This window comes from Glycine max, chromosome 7 (assembly GCF_000004515.6).
Source record: "Glycine max cultivar Williams 82 chromosome 7, Glycine_max_v4.0, whole genome shotgun sequence".
NCBI classification, from domain to species: Eukaryota; Viridiplantae; Streptophyta; class Magnoliopsida; order Fabales; family Fabaceae; genus Glycine; species Glycine max.
Window position 1 is genome coordinate 1,491,864 of NC_038243.2, and position 20,976 is coordinate 1,512,839.

The following is a 20,976-nucleotide window of genomic DNA, read 5'->3' on the forward strand; positions in this document are numbered from 1 at the left end:
ATATAATCTCATATATAAATGATGTAGACTAAAAATAACCCTAAATAAATATGAGATATTATATTAACATGTATTTAGAAAAAAGAGAAAGAATAATGACATTAGTATTTTTGGAAAAGTATATAAATTTAGAATAAATTTATTGTTATTAAATAAATTAATTAATTTTCTTAATTTTAATAAATCAGATAATTAAATCGCATAAATAAAACGAAGACCTGGACCTTATAAAAAAGAAACAAGTTAAATTATGAGTTTAATTCGGAAAATTTTCATTCATTCTCACTTTAGTCCTTAAAATTAACAAGATAAAAAAAAAAAAACTTCGATACCGTAATTTGCCACTTATTTTAGTCCCTCGTATCTCGAATAATTTAAGAAAAAAAGTATATTCTTAAATGGAATCTGTGTACTTAAATGAGGTTAATTAATTTTTTTCCATTTCCATAGATATATTAATTTATTTATTCTTAATTTTAGTTTAAATTATGAACAAATTTACGAGAATAATTATAAGAGTTTTAATTTTTATAAAATCTTACAATAGGTAACTATCTATTGTTATATACCACATTGTTATCCATGCCTCCTAATTACTATATTCTAATTGAAACCATTTGCGACGACAGTATAATTTGAAGCCTTTGATAATGGGAGGAGAACAGAAGAGAGGGTTTGTTGACCATTGACTTAGTTGAGGGTCTGATAGAAGGAGGTGGCAAGCTGTGGCTGTGGCGAGTAGACGAAGATGTGTATCATTTGTACTATATATATATATATATGTCTTTGTTGAATTGCATTAGTAAAAGGGTTGAAGAAGAAGGCTCTAACTCTAACAGTGGCTAATCAATGGAGAAGGAACTAGAACTTTCTTCAGCTCAATCCAGAATGGATTCCCAGCGCATTTCCCAACCCCAAAGGTGTGGTAAGGGTGGCCTCGTTACCATGCCTTTCATCATAGGTTTGTGCCCCTCAACCTCGGACTATGTTTTTCTCAGATCCTGTTTTGATTTGGGTGTTGACTTGATCTGAATGAATGGCAGCAAATGAAGCACTTGCGAGGGTGGCAACGTTGGGGCTTCTGCCCAATATGATATTGTATTTGATGGGAAACTACAATCTTCATTTAGGCAAAGCTACCAAGATACTCCTCTTATCAGTTGCAACCACCAATTTCATGCCTCTTCCCGGAGCCTTCATTGCTGATTCTTATCTGGGTCGCTTCCTCGCTGTTGGTTTAGGTTCCTTCATCACTTTTCTGGTAGGTATAACTGTATAAGCTATTCCTTTTCCTTCACATATCATGTCATTCTCTAAATTCAACTTCCATATATTTCATTATGAACACAATATTGACATTTTAATGTCCCTTTCTATTGGAGAAATAAAATAATCAGTCCATTGGGTTACAAGACATTCAAATTAGTTACCAATATAGTGTGGCATGGTGGGCAGATAACCATGTCTCTTAAGGATGTGTTTAGGGATTCGATCCCTGAAGATCATGTTCATGTGTATAGAAAAGCAAGCCTTTGTGGGGAGAGATCAGTCCCTCAAAATTTAACTGGCTCAAAGAAGAATGGGATGCCCTTGGTTTACCCAGAAAAAGACATTCAAATTTGTCATTACTCATTAGTTGATTAGATGTTCTCACAGTAATTCTGTATTTGTTAAATGATGACCTTGCACTTAGTTATTTTTGTTAAAAGTTAGTTTAGATTCTGTTAGTTAATGTTTTAAAAAGAAAGTTGACTTTTTGGTAACAGGGAATGACACTGTTGTGGCTAACAGCCATGATCCCACAGGCTCGGCCTCCTCCTTGCAATTCTGAAACTGAAAGATGTGAATCAGCAACACCTGGACAAATGGCAATGTTAATCTCTTCCCTTGCTCTCATGTCCATTGGAAATGGTGGCCTTTCATGTTCCCTAGCCTTTGGTGCTGACCAGGTGAATAGAAAAGATAACCCCAATAACCAAAGGGCCTTGGAGATGTTCTTCAGCTGGTACTATGCTTCGTCAGCGATATCAGTCATAATTGCCTTCACTGGAATTGTATATATCCAAGATCATCTTGGGTGGAAATTGGGTTTTGGAGTTCCAGCAGCACTTATGTTCTTGTCCACTTTTTTCTTCTTTTTGGCTTCTCCACTTTATGTAAAGAATAAAACACACAACAACTTGCTCACTGGCTTTGCATGTGTGATTGTTGTAGCCTATAAGAACAGGAAACTTCGATTACCACATAAGATCTCAGATGGAATGTATCATCGTAACAAGGACTCTGATCTAGTTGTTCCATCTGATAAACTAAGGTTGAATCACATATTCATGCTACCCAAATTGTTATCTTTTGCTTACTCACTGGATGAAATAATACTGAACTTTTAGTGATGTTTTTTCTAGGTTTCTGAATAAAGCTTGCTTCATTAAAGACTCAGAAAAAGATATAGCCTCTGATGGGTCAGCCTACAATCGGTGGAGTCTCTGCACAGTTGATCAAGTAGAAGAACTAAAAGCTATTATTAAAGTTATTCCCCTGTGGTCTACAGGGATCATGATGTATCTTAACATTGGAGGCTCGTTTGGATTGCTGCAAGCTAAATCCCTTAACCGACATATCACTCCAAATTTCGAAGTTCCAGCTGGGTCTATGAGTGTAATCATGATATTTACAATATTTATTTGGATAGCTCTTTATGATCGTGTCATTATTCCTCTTGCATCAAAGCTTAGAGGCAAACCGGTTAGGATCAGTGCCAAGAGAAGAATGGGACTTGGGTTGCTTTTCTCTTTTCTCCACTTGGTAACTGCAGCAATTGTTGAGACTACAAGGCGAAGGAGAGCAATTAGTGAGGGACATATTAACGACACACATGCAGTGTTGAATATGTCTGCAATGTGGCTCTTTCCTCAACTTTGCTTGGGTGGCATAGCTGAAGCATTCAATGCAATAGGCCAAAATGAGTTCTATTACACCGAGTTTCCTAAGACTATGTCGAGCATTGCTTCTTCCCTTTTTGGACTAGGAATGGCTGTGGGATACGTGTTATCTTCATTGGTATTCAGTATTGTGGAAAAGGTTACTTCAAGAGGGGGAAAAGATGGATGGGTTTCAGATAACATTAACAAGGGTCGATTTGACAAGTACTACTGGCTTCTTGCCACAATGAGTGCTGTTAATGTACTGTATTATCTAGTATGCAGTTGGGCTTATGGACCTACTTCTGATCAAGAATCAAAGGTAACTGAAGAAAATGGTTCCAATGAGGAAGAATTGCCATTAATTCAATCCAGGACTAAGGGTCAGTTTGATAAGGTATCTCAGGTTAGTGAAGAAATTTTAAGAACTTCACATAAATAGTAACTGATTGAAATTAGTTTTAGTGTTTTCAATAAATAAATAAGAATGTTAGTGTTTTCAATTTACAAAAACAAACAAAATATTCTTATTTGGGAGCCTCGCCCTTCATTCCTTTGTGGGTCATCCATACAACAATCTTTTTGGTGATAGCTGAAATTGACCAATCATTGGTTGAACTCTGTTCTACTTTATTATTAGGCAACTGAAACCGGTTGTTGATATTGTACGAGGCAATATTTCATATGGTTTGACAAGATTCTTCAAATCATACTACATAAGGATTGCAAAGCACCTATCTTTCCCATGCGTGTTCAGTTGCTAGTTACTGAGTTATTTCATTTTGCTGTATTCTGAATCTCTGATTTATATATTCTCACACTTATATATAGATTATGTTTGGGAAAACTAATAGAAAAGATAACTGAAACTTAAAAAATAATTTTCTAGTTAAAAACTATTGAGTTAACTTGTTATATTAGAAGTGTTCAAGAAAATTAAATGTTGGAACTAGCTAATGTGAATGGTGAAATTAATTGTTGAACTAGTTGATAAATGTAACATGATATAAAAGAACACATTTTTATGATGCTTTTTTATATATATTTTTGTTTTATATGCAAAAATATATTGCTAGGTAATTATAGTTTTATGTACTCTTTGTTAATTTTAATACCTTGTGTAAATAAGAACTAGTAAATGAAAATAAGAGAAATTGCATTGATTTTAGTCATGAACCTCTTTTACATCTCATATTCGGAAGACAAGTTAAATATAATGTTATGGGTAGATGAAAAGTGGAATAGGAAGATAATAAATAAAAGAGAAAGAAATGGGATACATATAAATAGAAGAGAAATAATATATATAAAAAAAAACATGTTATTTGGATAGATAGAAATAAGAGAAAAAAAAGTAGAATTTTTTTTCTCTTATTTAGATAAGTAGAAGAGAGTAAAAATAAATAAATGGTATGCAAGACATTTTATACTGATTAAAAGTTTAAATTTAGTTTTAAGAAAAATCTGAACTTCCTATTATATATATTGTTATGTTAATAAAAAATATTTATTATTTTATTTTGTTTTACAACAATAATAAAAGATAATTGCATACAAACTATCTAACTACTTTACTATAAGGTTCTTTTTAGATAAATCTCTCCATAAAAATACTTAAAAACAGAAAATAATAAGAAAAAATAAAATAATATTTTTCATAAGCTAAAATTAACTTATATATGAGTTAAAATAAAAGAATTTCAACAAATTAAGTTATGCATAAATTAATTTTAATTTATCAGAAAAATTATTTTATTTTCTTTATACTTTATTTTCTTAAAATATTTTGAAGAAGTTTATGGAAACATAACTTTATTCTAGTACACTTTAATTAAAAGTAACAGTGTCTGTTAAAAAAAAAGAGTAACTCTGTCTGATATCATTTATTGACTTGGAAGCCATTAAGTTTACGGTGATGTTATTGTAGTATTGTCTGATAGTATCATTTATAGACTTAGAAGAAAGTAATATTGCATTCTTTACATTTTTCTGAAAAATATTACAATATAGTAGCCATCAATCCCATCATCATAATCCTGAAGTCTACCTTTTGGCTCTCACGCCTTAGCTTTTCTTTCTTTAGGATCTTTGTCTTGGCAGAAGTTTTGGTCTTGTATGGCATATATGAATGAACATTTTATGAAAAGAGTATATGTCACAGCACATGACTATGACTATTATATTCCTCCTCTTTTATGAAGTTTTGTTTTCTAATAAATTTTGCACTAATGATTTTTTCAATATCCTCCTCTTTTAAGAAAGCAATACAGACACCCTAAAAAAAAGAAAGAAAGTAATACAAATTGCTTATGCATGACTATAAGAAATGGAAAATTGCTTGGCCAAGCAATTTAATATTATAAGCTCACGTACTTTAAAGTGAACTAACTTGTATCATAATCATTTAAAACTAATTATAATGGAACCAAATTTTTTAATAATATTTTTGTAGTACCTGTAAAAAGATCTAATAATTCTAATGAATATTTGTAAAAGATTAATTAAAATAAGATCAGCATTCTTGATATTATTTTTATTATGTTTTTATTTATAGAATTAATCGTTAATCGTACTGCATCTTCCTAGCAACTAATAATGTGAACACCAACGTTAGTCGTATTCAAAATGATAATCGTGTGGTTTCTCTTCTCTTATAGTTATATTTCCCAACGTCTTTGACTCTTTAGGAATATAATGAGCATTTTAAAGATGAATGCCCAAGTGAGAAACTCACTGTAGACAAGGAAGTAACGATGATCACAAGATTCCAAAACACTAGCTAAATTACAAAGGTGCTATCACGTCCTTTTCATAAAGTCTAGGTAAAGTAGACTTCTCTTTTTCAGTAATTTTATATTTATAAATTATATTTGTAGTAGCAATACATTTTTAAAATAAAAATAATTATATTAAAATGAACTTAGTTAAACTTAATATATTTTAGCTTTTCTTTACTTTAAATTAATTCTAGTTAAATTTAAACTAGAAATAAGATTATTTTTTTTACATATAGAAATAAGAATTTCCAAAAGTCAAAAAGGGTTATTAAATTAATTAAATTGAATTAATTAATGACATTCGGGAGAAACTAATTGATGACTGAGGGTCGGTTTATCTTAAAGCAATTGATGATAGAGGGACAAACAAAGCCTCAACACATGAGACTTGGTATTTGTGCAAAAGGAATGTAAAATGGGGTGGCAGATTGTTTAGCAAAACTTAATTGCTTTAAATTCTTTACGAAATGCTTTGGATGAAGGATTATCCTTATTATAAAGATTATTGTATTCTGTCTGATGTACAAAACTTAACACTGATTCTAAATAAAACATTCATTTGTCATTCCTTAAAAAAAGTAAGAATATTAATTTTAATTATTAAAAACAATTAAAATATGCGCTTAAATTATATATATATCCACGCGATAGAAATTATTGATTTTATCCACAAGATACATAACGAATTTATTAGATATTTTTTAAAGAAATAATCACTTTTTTAAAAAATTAAGTTAAACCAAACAGAGTATAATCAATGCATGCATTTGGATATAATTAACATTTAGAAATATTTGTAGTTGTAAAAAGTCTTAAAAAAATCTTTTGAGTAAAAAGTAAAAGGAAATCGTACACAAATTCCGTGTTAGTAATTTTAAAAAAAAAATACACTAATTTGATAAATAAATAAAAACAAAATTTGAATAACGACTAATATCTTTACTGGCACAAGTAATGTCAGGATGGATCATCTTACTAGGTAATGGACCATAATTTTTCACTATAATGTTGCTATCATAGGTTCTTTCACGTTAGATTAATCTTGCTATAAATGCATAGATAAGTAATATTTTTTGCATGCTTGCGAATAATTAATTGCCAAGTTGATGCAATCTTTAAGCTTCGTCTGTATGTCATTTGTCCCATTTCAGGCGTGCAGTCTGAAACCAAAAGGATAATCTGGAAACTTAGAATATACGCGTATTTGACTCCCAATCATGCATTTTTTCATTGCCAATTCAGCATATATATAATGCAGCTTCACTGTAACGAACGAATAATAGTTAAAAACTAAAAGAGTATAATATATTAAATTTTTAAAAGTGTTTTATATTAAATCTTTTTCTATTTTCAATATACAGAGTGCTTTAAAAATATTTATGTAGAAATTATGAAGTACAGAAATATAATAAGCACAGGTGAATTTTTCTTTATCTTAACTACAAGAATCATTGATCCATTTTCAAATTATTAATTGTTAATTCTTTTGGCAAATGCTAACTACTACGTTAAGAGCAGCTTTTATTAAAAACATGTCATTAATACACTTCTGTTAGGATTTCTAATGCATTTATAGTGAATTTCAATATAAAAAAATCAATACGCCATTGATTAGGAGAATTCATTTCTTTTTATACTCTTACGGAGACACTCGTTTTATACATTTATCCTATTTCTGTCTCATAATAATAATTATTCCAAAATAATTATTATTTTAATTTTTTTTATGTAATATTAATTATTTTTTTCCACTTATATCTCTTATAATATTAATTATATGGACTAAAAAAATAAAAAATAAAAATAATAAAAAAGTTAATTTTATAAAATTGTTATTTTTTTTATCTATTTATTAATTTTTTTGTTATGATAGAATAACTTAAGATGACAATTATATTAAGATGGACGGAATAACTTATTAACAATTTTAATTTATGATATTATTAATTAAAATTAAGTAACTTAATGTAATTATTTTAATTGATACTAATGCATTAGTTAATTATTTCTTGCATGTAACTGATGCATTTATATAACGGATACATTGTAAATATCGTGGGACAGTGATGGTATAGAATATGTTGTAACAGAAACACTCACATGGTACACTGGAGCTCTATATTATTTGTTAATTAGCAGAGTATAGACACAGATTGGAAGCTCTGACATCTTTCTTTGCTGCATGAAGAGTACTAGTATTTAAGGGCTCTATATTGTTGTTGCCTCCTTCATAGGCATCAATAATGGAGAAGGAAGTGGAGTTTTGTTCAAGTGAATTGGAAATGGCTTCTCAACACATTCCACAACCACAAAGGAAAAAGGGTGGTATTGTTACCATGCCTTTCATCATAGGTAAACTTTGTTTTGTTCCACATAACAACAAAGAAAAAACATGGATTTGGTTTGGTTAAGGATTCTCATTGTTTTTGGTTTTGGTTGTGTTCGCAGCAAATGAAGCACTTGCAAGCGTGGCGAAAATCGGTCTTCTGCCGAACATGATATTGTATTTGATGGGGAGTTACAAGTTTCATTTAGCCAAAGCAACTCAGGTGCTTCTCTTATCCTCTGCAACAAGCAATCTCACACCACTCATAGGTGCTTTCATTGCTGATTCTTGCCTCGGTCGATTCCTCTCTGTTGGGTTTGGTTCCTCCATCTCTTTCCTGGTACTTTCTTTTCAGATTCCTTTCTGCCTTTTCTCTTCTGAATTCTGTTAAACATCATAAGATCACTGTTATGTTCAATGGTTCAGATTGACTTAGTTTGTTAGACACACATCACTGGTATAAATAGGAATATCTTTGTAATAATTCATCATCTTTTATCATATTAATACAATGAGATATTTCCATGGTAGTTGTCTCTTATACTTGAACTCTATGAGCTTTGGCTTCATTAAGTTGGAATAACTTGCGTCTCATCTCAAATTTCTGATAAATTCACAATTCTAGTGTTCAGTTTAAGGAGCTTCACTTGTCCTTTTCCCATCCAATTATTCTCAAAGTAGTAATAAGGAAAAATCAATTGGTTTTTTAGTAGTGCGGAACAAAATGCACCGAAAACTTTTTTACTTCTCATGACACAAAAGTGGCTTTATGCACCCTACGGTTTCACAAAAAACAGCTGAGACAATTGGAGAATTTATGTAGTTTTTTCTTCATTGTTGCTATCTCTAAGTAAGCTTTGCTTTGCAGGGAAGCGGTTACTTTTTTTGTGGCTTTATGCACTCTACAGTTTAAAAGAAAAAAAAAAACAGATGTGATAATTGAAAAATGTTTGTAGTTTTCATCTATGTTGCTATCTTTAAGTTAGCTTTGCTCTGGGGGAAGTGGTTACTTTTTTTTGTAGCTTTATGCTCTCCACGTTTTTTTTAAGAAAAAAAAACCGAGATAATTGGAAAATGTTTGTAGTTTTCTTCCATGTTGCTATTTCTAAGTAAGCTTTCTATGCACGGAAGTGTAACTTATTGATAGAAATAACTAATTGTTTTTTCTATTCTTTCTGTTGGCGGAGGGAGGATTTTCTGAGATAATTAGCCAATATAGAGTTGATCACCTTTTTGTTAAAAGTTAAGTACCACAAGAGCAGAATTCATCTAATGAAGCTATGGATATGTATAGGATTTTAAATTACGATTGTGATCATAATTACTGTTTTGCACGATCTTTAATATTGTGGAAAACTGTGGATATCCAAAAACTGACACAACAGCCAAAATTGCGTTTGTGTACCAATGTACCATTAAAGGAAACTCTTCCTAAAGGAAAATATTATTTGTTACGAAAACAGATTTCGTTATAAGTGCACGACAATTGATCTTTGTGAATTCTCCTATAGTCCTATAACATGTTTTTCAAATATTTTAATCAATATTAAAAAATTACCACCGTCCATTTTACTTTCGTGAAATTCGTGTGGTTTTCATTTCATAATAAATAGAACTACTCTTTCTTAAAACCATAAACACATTTGATTGCATCGAGTTGATTGGATATCAAAACCTGTGATTCTGTTGTCTTTAGTCTTCACGAAAGTAAACCATAATCCTTTGGAGATAAGATGTAATGGGAATGATCCATCTAAGGTCCATCTCTTCTGAATACTATATAAATCTATAAGGAAGTAAATACTTTTACAGCAAGAAAAGTTAAGAAATATCTAGTTCTTTTTTTTTTTTTGAAGAAAGAAATATTTAGTTCTGTTGCACATTAGTTATGAACAAACCTCATGGCAATTACTAGTCCTCTGAAAATTCATTGGTTATTGGCATGATCTGTGTAGTTGTCCCTTGCTCTTAGTTCCAGTCTAAAAGTTGTAAGTTGTACATGATCTGAGATTTGTTTATACTTTTACTGATGAAACAAGAACGAATAGTGCAACTTTATTAGCGACTAGAAATTACTTTCTTTATATAATATTGAAGTGTCTAATCGATGATTATTCCACTGGACCTCCTTTATATATTTGTATAAACAGAAATGTGAAGCCAAAAGCCATTTCACATATGATAAAATATAAATTCACAACTATATGATCTTTTCAACGTATAAGTGACATATATGGAGATAAATAAGCTATCCTGAATCCTGATGCACGAAATACAAGACAATATTAACATTTTTATATTTTTAATGCACTAACAGTCTAACACTAAATACAAACCTGTTTCACATTCTTCTCTGTTATCTGTAAAACTTGGTCAGACTTCACGGTTACAAGACATTCAAAATAGTTAAAATGAGTTAATTTTATTATAACTTTTTATTTTGCTAACAGGGAATGGCACTCTTGTGCCTAACAGCCATCATCCCACAGGCTCGGCCTCCTCCTTGCAACCCTGCAACTGAAAGATGTAAACCAGCAACAGCTGGGCAAATGACAATGTTAATCTCTTCCTTTGCTCTCATGTCCATTGGAAATGGTGGCCTTTCATGCTCCATCGCATTTGGCGCAGACCAGGTGAATAAAAAAGATAACCCAAACAACCAGAGGGCATTGGAAACATTTTTCAGCTGGTATTATGCTTCTACAGCTTTTTCTGTTATAATTGCCCTCACAGTCATAGTATATATACAAGATCATTTTGGATGGAAAGTGGGTTTTGGAGTTCCAGCAGCACTTATGTTCATGTCCACTTTCTTCTTCTTTCTTGCTTCTCCACTTTATGTAAAGAATAAAGTACAAGGCAGCTTAATCACTGGCTTAGCACAAGTAATTGTCGTGGCCTATAAGAACCGGAAGCTTCCTTTACCACCTAGGAACTCAGCTGCAATGTACCATCGTAGGAAGGACTCTGATCTTGTTGTTCCTACTGATAAACTAAGGTTGACCACTCTCATTATTATCATGTTTTGCTTGTTCACTGGATGAAAATATTCTGAACTTCTGACAATGTTTTGTTTTCTAGGTTTCTGAATAAAGCTTGCATCACTAAAGATCCAGAAAAAGATATAGCCTCTGATGGATCAGCTTCAAATCCGTGGAGTCTCTGCACAATAGATCGAGTGGAAGAGCTAAAAGCTATTATTAAAGTTATTCCACTGTGGTCTACGGGGATCATGGTGTCAGTTAACATTGGAGGCTCGTTTGGATTACTGCAAGCTAAATCCCTCAACAGACATATCACTTCACACTTTGAAATCCCAGCGGGTTCTTTTGCCGTAGTCATTGTGTTTATAATATTTATATGGGTGGCTCTTTATGATCGTGTCATTATTCCTATAGCATCAAAGCTCAGAGGCAAACCAGTTAGGATCAGTGCCAAGAGAAGAATGGGAATTGGGTTGGTTTTCTCTTTTCTCCACTTGGCAACTGCAGCTATTGTGGAGAATGAAAGGCGAAGGAGAGCAATCAGGGAGGGACATATTAATGACACACATGCAGTGTTGAATATGTCTGCAATGTGGCTTGTTCCTCAACTTTGCTTGTCAGGCATGGCTGAAGCATTCAATGCTATAGGCCAAAATGAGTTTTATTACACTGAGTTTCCAAGAACTATGTCAAGTATTGCCGCTTGCCTTTTTGGACTTGGAATGGCTGCAGGAAATGTGTTATCTAGTTTAATATTCAGCATTGTGGAAAATGCTACTTCAAGAGGAGGAAACGAGGGATGGGTTTTAGATAATATTAACAAGGGTCGTTATGACAGGTACTACTGGGTTCTTGCTTCACTGAGTGCTGTTAATATACTGTATTATCTAGTATGCAGTTGGGCTTATGGACCCACGGTTGATCAACTATTCAAGGTGTCTGACGAAAATAGTTCAAATGAGAAAGAATTCACTCAATTGGGCAATATGGGCCAGGTTGATGTTAGTGAAGGAATTGGCTCAAATGAGAAAAGAGTTAACTAGATTTGGCAATGAATGGGGGATCCTGTTGAGAAGGTATTCAAGATTAGTGAAAACAATGACTCAAAGGAGGAAAAGTTAACTGAACTACTGGTTCACAATAAAAGGGAAACAGCAAGGATTTGTGCAGAAGACCCGATGATTGCCTAGTTGAGATGTTGAACTTAGTAGGCACATACACTACTTGGATAGCCATATTTATATTTTCATGTTTTGGTTAGTAGTAGATGCAGATATCAACAGGCTATTAATGTGTGTCTGTAAACTGTAAACTGTGTTGGTATGTCAATATGTATATTTGCTCCATAGTAAAATTGTTATTCTAAAATGTTGCAAACGATACAATTTGATCTGAGAATACTCTCAATGATCTTGGAATATACAGATAATTAAAACCACCGATGAAAAAAAATGAATTTTTTAAGCATGAATTTCTATAATGACAGTGGGGACTTCTGGTGGCCAGTACCCAATGATAATTTCCACAGACGATATCCTTCCATGATTTCAAATTTCAAATATTATTGAATCATTGACTCAAGAAACTAGATAACGGTTCACTTTACTTTTAGTGCACTAAGGAAAAATATAAATGAATCATTGTATAAAAGTAATGTCTACTTTAATGGAAAGAGTATCAACCAGATCAACTATTCGGTTTATTTAATTATTCATTATTGTCGTTAATAGTAGTAGTAATAGTTGTGATAAATTATTGTTATTGCAGTAATTACAATGACTTCCAATGAATATATAGGTACTGTTAACAAACTAAGTGTTAGAAATAATCCAAGTCTCACATTGACTAAAGTTAATCCCGCATTAGAATATATAAATAAGGGGCAACCCTCATCCCTTGAGTTAGCTTTTGGGGTTGAGTTAGGCCTCTCACAGTATACACTCTAAGAGGAAACACTGAATTTACTCGTCTACCTATATATTAAAACACCAAAGTAGTTAGAGGAAGCACTGAATTTACTCGTATGGGATTTAGTATTAAAACACCAAAGTAGAGTTTACTTTCTTGGATTCTTTCTAGCTACCATCCACAGCTTTCCAAGAGCAACCAGTTCTCCATTATGCTTTTTCCTGACTTCCACAATCACAGAAATCAACTCATCCTTCTTTCTTATAACCTTTGCCTCCACTTCAACCTCTTCCTATTGTTAAAAAGTGAATTATACAAGCTACAGAAAAAAAAAAAAAACTAAATTTTGGTACAAAAAATGAATGCATTTGGTGAATGAAACAATTAGATTCAAGTCAAGGCTTTAAGTTTCTTCACAAACACCAAAGATATTACATGAAGAGAAAACTGCTTGAAGCTTTGCCGTTGAGTAGTATGAGATACTTAAATCAAGAGTGACCTGCAGACACGAGGTAACGGAGTAGGAGGTAAAACTTGCAATGATGTCAACTAATGTTGCTATGGCACTGACATGCCAATTTCCATTTTCATCCTATAGACATAAAAGCAAAGAATCTCCATGAAAAGGGAAGATAAATGCTTCAAGTAAAAGGAGAATCAGATTATTATCAATCTATTACCAACAAGCCACTGTGTATGATCAAGTCACAAAGGATGAAACCTTTGTGTGCCTTTACTAGCCGGATAACCCTTGTGGTGGAAGTAAACTCTTGACCATAAGTCCCATCTGACAGGCCTTTTATCCATTTCCGGATCACTTCTAGACTGGGATCTTCCATCTCTTTCTCAACCATGCCCACAAACCAGAGAGAAACAGAATTTTTCCCTGTTTCACTTTATCACTCTTCCTTCAGGGCGTGTTAGATGGGTGACAACTGAAAAATCAACCTTGTTTTACTTTTATGACAAAGTCACAATACTTTATTCATTCTGGTTTTACCTTTTCACAAGTAACAACTTTATTTTACTAGACCACTAGATGCGTCCTAAGGGCATCGTTGTAGATGGAGAAACCGGTTTTAGTATCAAAACCGGTTCCATGTTCAAAACTGGGTTTTTGAACGCATTACTGGTCTTAGAAATGGTTTTTCTCCAAAATCAGTTCTGAGTATTAGTTTTAAAAGAAGGAAAGGGAGAAATACATACTTCGGATTTGTTAACATCGATAACAGAGATGAATAAGAAAATAATGACAGTAAGTATGATTAAAAGATAATTACAAAAGATCCACCTTAGTGACAGAGGGAATTGAAGCTGAAAGGTTATTGATCTCCAAGTTGCTCCCAAAACAGAGACTAAAAAACATATCTATGTTGTTGGTTGTTGCAGAGCAAAAAAAGAAGACAAATTATATTTCACAAGCAATAGAAAAACAAACACTACCAGTTATCAAATAGAAAAGAGCATGCGCAAATGAACAAGTAACCAGGCCAGCAATCAACAAGAGCGCAATCCAACAGAAGCGAAAATGACCCAAGTGTTTTGTGGGATGCCATATTTAGGGGAACATGTACCATTTTCCTCGCATTTTAATTCTGTTTTAAAGCATTTTTTAATGGATGAAATTGATATGGTGAAAAAAATTTTTGATTCATCGTCCAGAGCCTTTTCCTTATGCTTTCTGCTTGTATCTCATAGACAGAGATAAATCTATAGCTAAAGCATAAGATTAACACATAAAATTTATAATTTGTTAACATCAAAACCTTACAGACTTAAATGTTAGATACAATCCAATGTGGCTTGGATGCATCCAGAATTAACCATCTATAATGCTTTCTTATTTTTATTTTTTTTTATAAACAAAAACATTTAGTCAGTCATTGGAACTCATAAATAAAACTGTTTCTCTGAATAAATTATTCTGGGGAAGGAGACCTAGTCTTAAGTGTCAAAATCTAACCCCTCTTGAGTCAAGTGTCAATGCTTTTATAGGGTATTTCTTAAAGGACAAAATACTTTTTTTTTCTCTTCAAAACTTTTCAAATCCAAATTTAGTCCTGCCAACATTTTGTATCTTATTTCGGTCTCTTTAATTTAAAAATACTCTACTTTTAACTCAAAAAATATCTAAGAAATATCCTCACAATACAGCAACATTAAAAACTTTGAAAAGAAAATTTTCGATATACAATTACATTTTGGAAAAAAAAATTAGCACCAGGTTTTATTAGTTTTTTACTATTTTTCAATTTTTTTTACTAATTCTTCTCTACGCTGATTTTGTGATGATATACACTTGAACCAGACATTCGATCGTTCACCAAATACCAAATTTCTGATTCAGTTTTCAGAACAATAGTTAACACTTTTTTACCATTTAATATTGTTCCCCTTTTTTCTTAAAATTAGAAGGAATAAGATGAAATAAAAAGAAAATCTAAACTTCTACAAGACAAAGGGAAGTCGAGGATTTTCATAAATGTTAAGCACATCGTAAAATATTTAAATATTCCAAATGACATTAGAAAGTTGTAGAAGGGATAGATCAAAAGACATTTAAGTCCAGTATCAACATAACTGCCTCATTACATTTCCACGTTGTTTTTCATTTTCAGTCATCAAAAACATCATGAAAAAGAATCCTAAAATGAATTAAGTAACAAAGTTACAGCACACTTTAACCATGTAATTGCTATCCAACGAGCCAAGTTCTTTATCTCAGGTTCCTGCTACCATCGATAATATCCAGATGTATCCCTTGAACCGATTATCTCAATCATGCAGGAGACAGTATAGAAGCAATAAACAAACTGGTTGTAATTCAAACCCAACCACCAGCCATCGCAACAGTTGGAAAATAATATTATGAAATGTATTTCTCCTGCTGCTCTTGAAGTAACCTGGCTGATGATTTGGCATCCAAGTATAGCGTACAAACTTCCTCAAGATCCGCCTATAAATTTCACAATAATAACTCATTGAGTTGAGGATAAGCACATAGCAAACATTATTTCAAGTTATGAACATCAAATGGTCCAATTTCATAATTACCTTGCAGATGTTGTCTCGGCCATTCATTTTTGCAACAATGCTGGCAGGTGATAACAGCTGAACTGCATGCCTGATAAGCAAAAAGTGTAAGTAACATAAGAAAGAAAAGCATAGGAAAACAGCCAATCAAGAATCCAAACCTTAAAGATGTTCGTTGTCCAATCTCCCCAAGGAAAGCTAAACTTTCTTCATCCACAACCAGTTCCTCTACTTGAGCACGGATAGCTAGAATCTGTTCCACAATTAAGAAGCATGTATGTTTGTATATCCAAACACATAAGACATAGCATTTTGAAATCTATTCAAAAGACACATGAAAGCCATACTACCTGTATCATTTCAGCAGGACCATAGGTTTGCGTTCGAATGATCACCAACCGATCCAACAGGTCAACAGGTATGCCATGAGGACTGGTCATATCAGTCCCTCTGTATAAAAAGAAGGCAATAATGCTCAAATTTAAGCATGGTGAAACAATGAAAACAGGACCATATCAAACAAACAACTAATCAATATGGCCATTGACTTAAGGTTTACATTGATGTATGAGAAATTGTCAATTAAGTATGAACCATAAACCCTAAACATTCAACAAGGGTCCACAACCAGAGAGATTAACTTTTCAATTTTTACTAATCACAAGCACTGAAATCTTAAATGACCAAGATTTAAACTCAACATCATGGAGATATTAAGGAAAGGTAATTAACAAAATAAGAACTATGGCAATGATGCCAGCTATGGTAATAATACACCAAAAATGACCGGCTATCAATCACTACATTGCATTCGATTGATTTATCCAAATTTACCACTGGACCAAAACTTCTTTAAAAGCAACATTAGTTTAATCATACCTTACATTGCATATTCCTCTATTAGTAGCAAAGATTACTATTGGAGATAGGGAGCTCTCTAAAGCACGATTTAAATACGAAAAACACTCCATATCTAGCATATGAACCTGCAAAAAAACATTAAATTTTTTGATAAATTAGATGCAATAGTATTTGCAGACATTAGTTGGTGAGAAATTTAAAGACACAGTCACCTCATCAATGAATAGAACTCCAGGAACAAGCTCTGCTACACCTTCATCAATATATCGGTTGACAACCTGCCACCAACAAAAACAGTTACTCTCTTATTTTTATATTGTACCTCCTTTTCTTTTTTCCTTTGGTTTTTTCTGGACACAACTCATGAGTATGACTTTATTAATCACCAATTTCAATTTATGTATAAAACATCTTAAACAATAAGTAACATGCCGTAGGACAACTGAACGTAATTGAAGAAATTGCTAAGAAAAAAGCTCATTTTTTAGACCCTTAATTTTCCCCATAACTAATTAAAGATGAAACTACAAACTTGTATCAAAAGTTATGAAAATACCTTGTTAATTTCTTGCCTCAACTTGTCAGTGATCTCTGTTTTCCTAGGCTTCATCATCTGACCCATAAGAGACAGAATATCTTGTCCCCCTTGAGGTCGTGCATTGGCAGCATCAAGATCATGTAGGGTTACATCCTTTAAGAACAACAATCCAAATCACAATAAGAAATCAGAAATATACAATATTCAATGTCTAGAACACATTCTTACAGAGTACACTAGTACAAGCCACTCATTATTTTTATTTAAAAAGATTTATCTCCACTAAATTGAAATCTAGAATAAAAAATTCTGATGTCCACATAAATCTGGATTAAAGTCTTGCCTCCCCCCTTGGTGATATGGCTTCAATTTAATAATTGAAAAAAGATTTTTTTTTTATTTGGTACCACCGTAATTAGGGCCTTATGCTTAATTGCAAAAAAAATTGACAATCACAACCATGGTTATAAAAACAAGACCAGACTGGCTGGTTCAATTGGTTAGATTGAGAACCGGCTTGGTGACTGGGCTTTAATTTATCAACCACTCACAGATCAACTCGAAGTAGAACTATAGAATTCATTTTATTGACAAAAACAATTAAACTCAGAAATGAAAATTGACATCAATACAGTTTTTTTTATCAGTGGGAAAAGAAAAGCAACAAAACTACGGATGCAAGGACACACTACTCATAGCATCAATTAGAGGATTCAAATATAATAATTATACTAAATTATCAAATCTTATAGGTATTGCATAAATATAACATTGGTCTTCAAATTAAATACCTGAACAATCTCCTTTTTTTTGTGAACCTCTCCCTTGGGAAGTGGAACATACTCTTCTGCTTCAAGGTCAAACTCGGTAGCAAAAGCATCGCTTCGACCCACCCTTTTTACAGCCCCACTATTTGCCTCAATGTATATTACATCCCCAACAGCTACCTGTACATTGGCAGAAATCCCAAATCAAAACATCACATTTGTTGACACAAATATCACACAGCTTTAAAACTAAAACAGCATCATACAAAAAAGAAAAAAAAAATAATAAGAAAAGAAATTTATAACTTGTAAAGACAGAAGCACACAAAGAACAAGAGGAAATAATTTCAGAAACCTCACCTTTTCCTTAATCAAGGCATCATATATGGTGGGATCCAACTTGAGTTGCTTGGTTCCTTTCACTGTTTTCAAACCAATGATCACATGGCTAATACTTTTACCATAACCACCTGTAACACTCTCAGTTTCTTCCGGAGAGAGCTCGGTGACCTTAAACAAGACCAGCAAAACATAAACTACAATATGTACAAGGCACAATCACATCCGAGTTTTGACAAGAGAATAGCACAAACTCACCTCTCCTTCATATACTTCCTTGTTTTCCTTAATACGCAGACCAATGGCCCGTCTAAAATTTTCCATGAGAACCTCGGTCTTCTTTACTTCTGAGGAGTAAACTTCAGAACCAACCATTGGGCAGAAAGGAACCTGCAGAGTGGCATAAACATTATTATCAGCAGCAAGAAGGGTCACAATCAAAACACAGAGAAAAAAAAAACACCACGAGAATGAGAGTCTTGAGAGGGAAACCTTGGTGCCAAGCTCCTGGCTTATCCCAAGAGCTAACGCCGTCTTGCCGGTTCCGGGTGGTCCGGCGAGAAGAAGTGCCCGGCCGGCCATCTTCTTCTGCCGTATCATGTCAACCACAAGACCAGATGCTTCTCTCGCCTCAACTTGTCCCACGAACCCAGCAGCAAAAGGCAATGCTTTTCCACTCGCCTGAACGAATAATCATCAAACAAAAACAAAAACAAATGCAACTGTTCACTTAAAAATTGAAGCAACGTGAAAACCGTTTGAGCAGAGCAGGACTACACAATATTTTCTTTACGTAACAAAATCAAACGAAGATTAAAAATAAAAAAAAACAAAAAAAAACCCAGAGGTGGAAGTGGAAGAGGAACTCACCTCGAGACCTAAGCCTTTAATGTGAGTGTGGGTAGCAACACGCTGTTTCTTCGTGGTTGACTGAACCTCTTCTATTTTCATCTTCTCCATTTTTCTCTCTTTCTCTCTCAGGTTTTGCACTTTGCAATTTGCAGCAGCGGACACTGAAGAAAAGAACGCACTCTTGAAAATTGAAATGAAGCATAAGGGAAGGGAAGAAGAACACGAATTCACTGGGCCGTGGCCTAACCCAGGCCTAGATACATAAACCCTGTTGGGCCGAACATTTTTTTTTTCATTACACTCTCATTTTTACTTTCCTTTATTCTATTCTATATCATTAATGTGGTTTTCCAAAAATCTTACCATCGAAAGAGATCTGATGGTTAAAAACATGTTTTTAAAAGATTTATACTTTTTATAGAATATTTTTATATAATATTATATTCAGTATTTTTCCTTGCTAATTTAACCATTTTATCTTTTTCTTTGTTGTAAAAAAATTGCATAAATATATATTTTTATTTCAAAATAAAATTCAAGTACCACATGAAATTTCGGACAAGATGGAATCTATTCATGGCTAATTTGATATTTAAAATATGAATTGGTTGTACATATTTTTAGATTATCAAAATAGCCATTCACTTAATTTTAGTCAAAAAGAGTTATATTTAAATTTTAAATTTTCTTTATTCATAATGGCTCAAAGCAATACAACTTCTACAAAAAGATAGTTCCAAATTAATCACAGATTGTAAAAACGCATGTGTGATCCATCAGCTAGAAGCCTAGATTTACTCGAAAGAGGACGACATATATTGTGCTTTGAATCACGACATGGTCTTCATGTTAACTAATCAAGCTTGTGATGCAAAGTCTTCTTAACAGATATTAGAAGGTTAAATGATTAAGATTGGTTGATTCTCTACTTGTATTTACTTATGAAAAATGCTAATAAGACATTCTTTTGAACATATTCTTTTAATGATTTTTTCATGTTTTAAATAAATTTCAATGACCAATTTTCCCTACAAACAATGTATCATCCGTTAATTGGAGGAGATTTACCTTCAACAATTCATTTCCCACCTTGTAGCTTTTGAAGAAATTACTTCCCACCATTTATCTCATATGTCCACTAAGTTCATCCGTCACAATTAAAAGAAAAAGAATTAATGGGTGTTCTTGTCTCAATCCTTTTTGTGAAGAAAACTCTTAAGTCAGGCTTCCATTTACGAGAATAAAAACGGAAGCTGTCTCTATACACATTCTCATCCACCCAATCCACGTTTCTCTAAAACCAAGACTATACAACATATAATACACAAAGCTCAAAGAAACGGAGTCATATTTTTTTGATAATCTACTCTGAGAAACAAACATTCCCTTTTAACAAATAGTGTGTTGCTATATTGCTGCCTGTGTGAGAATCCCAGATCCTCTCTTTTGCTTAAGTTAAGATACAGTCTTGTGTACTTTTGCTGAAATTTTTTGCAATGTATTCGCAGTAATTAACCGCTTCAAGAAAGAACATTCGCTGTTGGTGTAATGATCAAGCGAATATGACGGCGGATATCATAGAACTTATTGAAATTAAAATTGCTCGTAAATTCATGATGTTGACATTATATTCCCACGGTTTACCCACAGAACTTGTTAACCCCAAATGA

At 32.8% G+C, this 20,976-nt stretch overlaps 4 protein-coding genes and 1 non-coding gene across 6 annotated transcripts; 2 read left to right on the forward strand and 3 right to left on the reverse strand.

Annotated features, from left to right (window-relative positions):
- Positions 1 to 591: 591 nt before the first annotated feature.
- LOC100804235 (protein NRT1/ PTR FAMILY 1.1) lies at positions 592 to 3,669 on the forward strand. Its single transcript, XM_003530094.4, has 4 exons — positions 592 to 961; positions 1,044 to 1,261; positions 1,767 to 2,314; positions 2,406 to 3,669. Exons 1-4 carry the CDS (start codon positions 850 to 852, stop codon positions 3,361 to 3,363), a joined length of 1,836 nt encoding a protein of 611 aa, XP_003530142.1. The 5' UTR covers positions 592 to 849; the 3' UTR covers positions 3,364 to 3,669.
- Positions 3,670 to 7,755: 4,086 nt separating this feature from the next.
- LOC100805115 (protein NRT1/ PTR FAMILY 1.2) lies at positions 7,756 to 12,390 on the forward strand. Its single transcript, XM_003529713.5, has 4 exons — positions 7,756 to 8,050; positions 8,147 to 8,364; positions 10,475 to 11,022; positions 11,106 to 12,390. Exons 1-4 carry the CDS (start codon positions 7,942 to 7,944, stop codon positions 12,049 to 12,051), a joined length of 1,821 nt encoding a protein of 606 aa, XP_003529761.1. The 5' UTR covers positions 7,756 to 7,941; the 3' UTR covers positions 12,052 to 12,390.
- A 376-nt stretch (positions 12,391 to 12,766) lies between these two features.
- On the reverse strand, positions 12,767 to 15,363 carry LOC100805653 (uncharacterized). Of its 2 annotated transcripts, XM_041017243.1 has the most exons (4): positions 14,208 to 15,363; positions 13,597 to 13,851; positions 13,352 to 13,508; positions 12,767 to 13,235 (listed from the first exon to the last, which is right to left on the reverse strand). In XM_041017243.1, the coding sequence occupies exons 2-4, from the start codon at positions 13,768 to 13,770 to the stop codon at positions 13,198 to 13,200; spliced, it is 369 nt and encodes a 122-aa protein (XP_040873177.1). In that variant the 5' UTR covers positions 13,771 to 13,851; positions 14,208 to 15,363; the 3' UTR covers positions 12,767 to 13,197. The 2 variants fall into 2 exon arrangements, with proteins under 2 accessions (XP_040873177.1, XP_040873178.1); XM_041017244.1 differs by having other exon boundaries at positions 13,597 to 15,363.
- Positions 12,871 to 12,954, reverse strand: MIR4379 (microRNA MIR4379). Its single transcript, NR_126606.1, has one exon. It is a non-coding gene; the product is annotated as a microRNA MIR4379 (primary transcript).
- A 124-nt stretch (positions 15,364 to 15,487) lies between the features above and the next one.
- LOC102659805 (ruvB-like protein 1) lies at positions 15,488 to 20,914 on the reverse strand. Its single transcript, XM_014777654.3, has 13 exons — positions 20,375 to 20,914; positions 19,325 to 19,467; positions 18,947 to 19,135; positions 18,713 to 18,844; positions 18,476 to 18,625; positions 18,140 to 18,295; positions 17,367 to 17,501; positions 17,023 to 17,088; positions 16,829 to 16,935; positions 16,300 to 16,399; positions 16,111 to 16,202; positions 15,971 to 16,040; positions 15,488 to 15,872 (listed from the first exon to the last, which is right to left on the reverse strand). The coding sequence occupies exons 2-13, from the start codon at positions 19,412 to 19,414 to the stop codon at positions 15,783 to 15,785; spliced, it is 1,377 nt and encodes a 458-aa protein (XP_014633140.1). The 5' UTR covers positions 19,415 to 19,467; positions 20,375 to 20,914; the 3' UTR covers positions 15,488 to 15,782.
- Between the last annotated feature and the right edge of the window lie 62 nt (positions 20,915 to 20,976).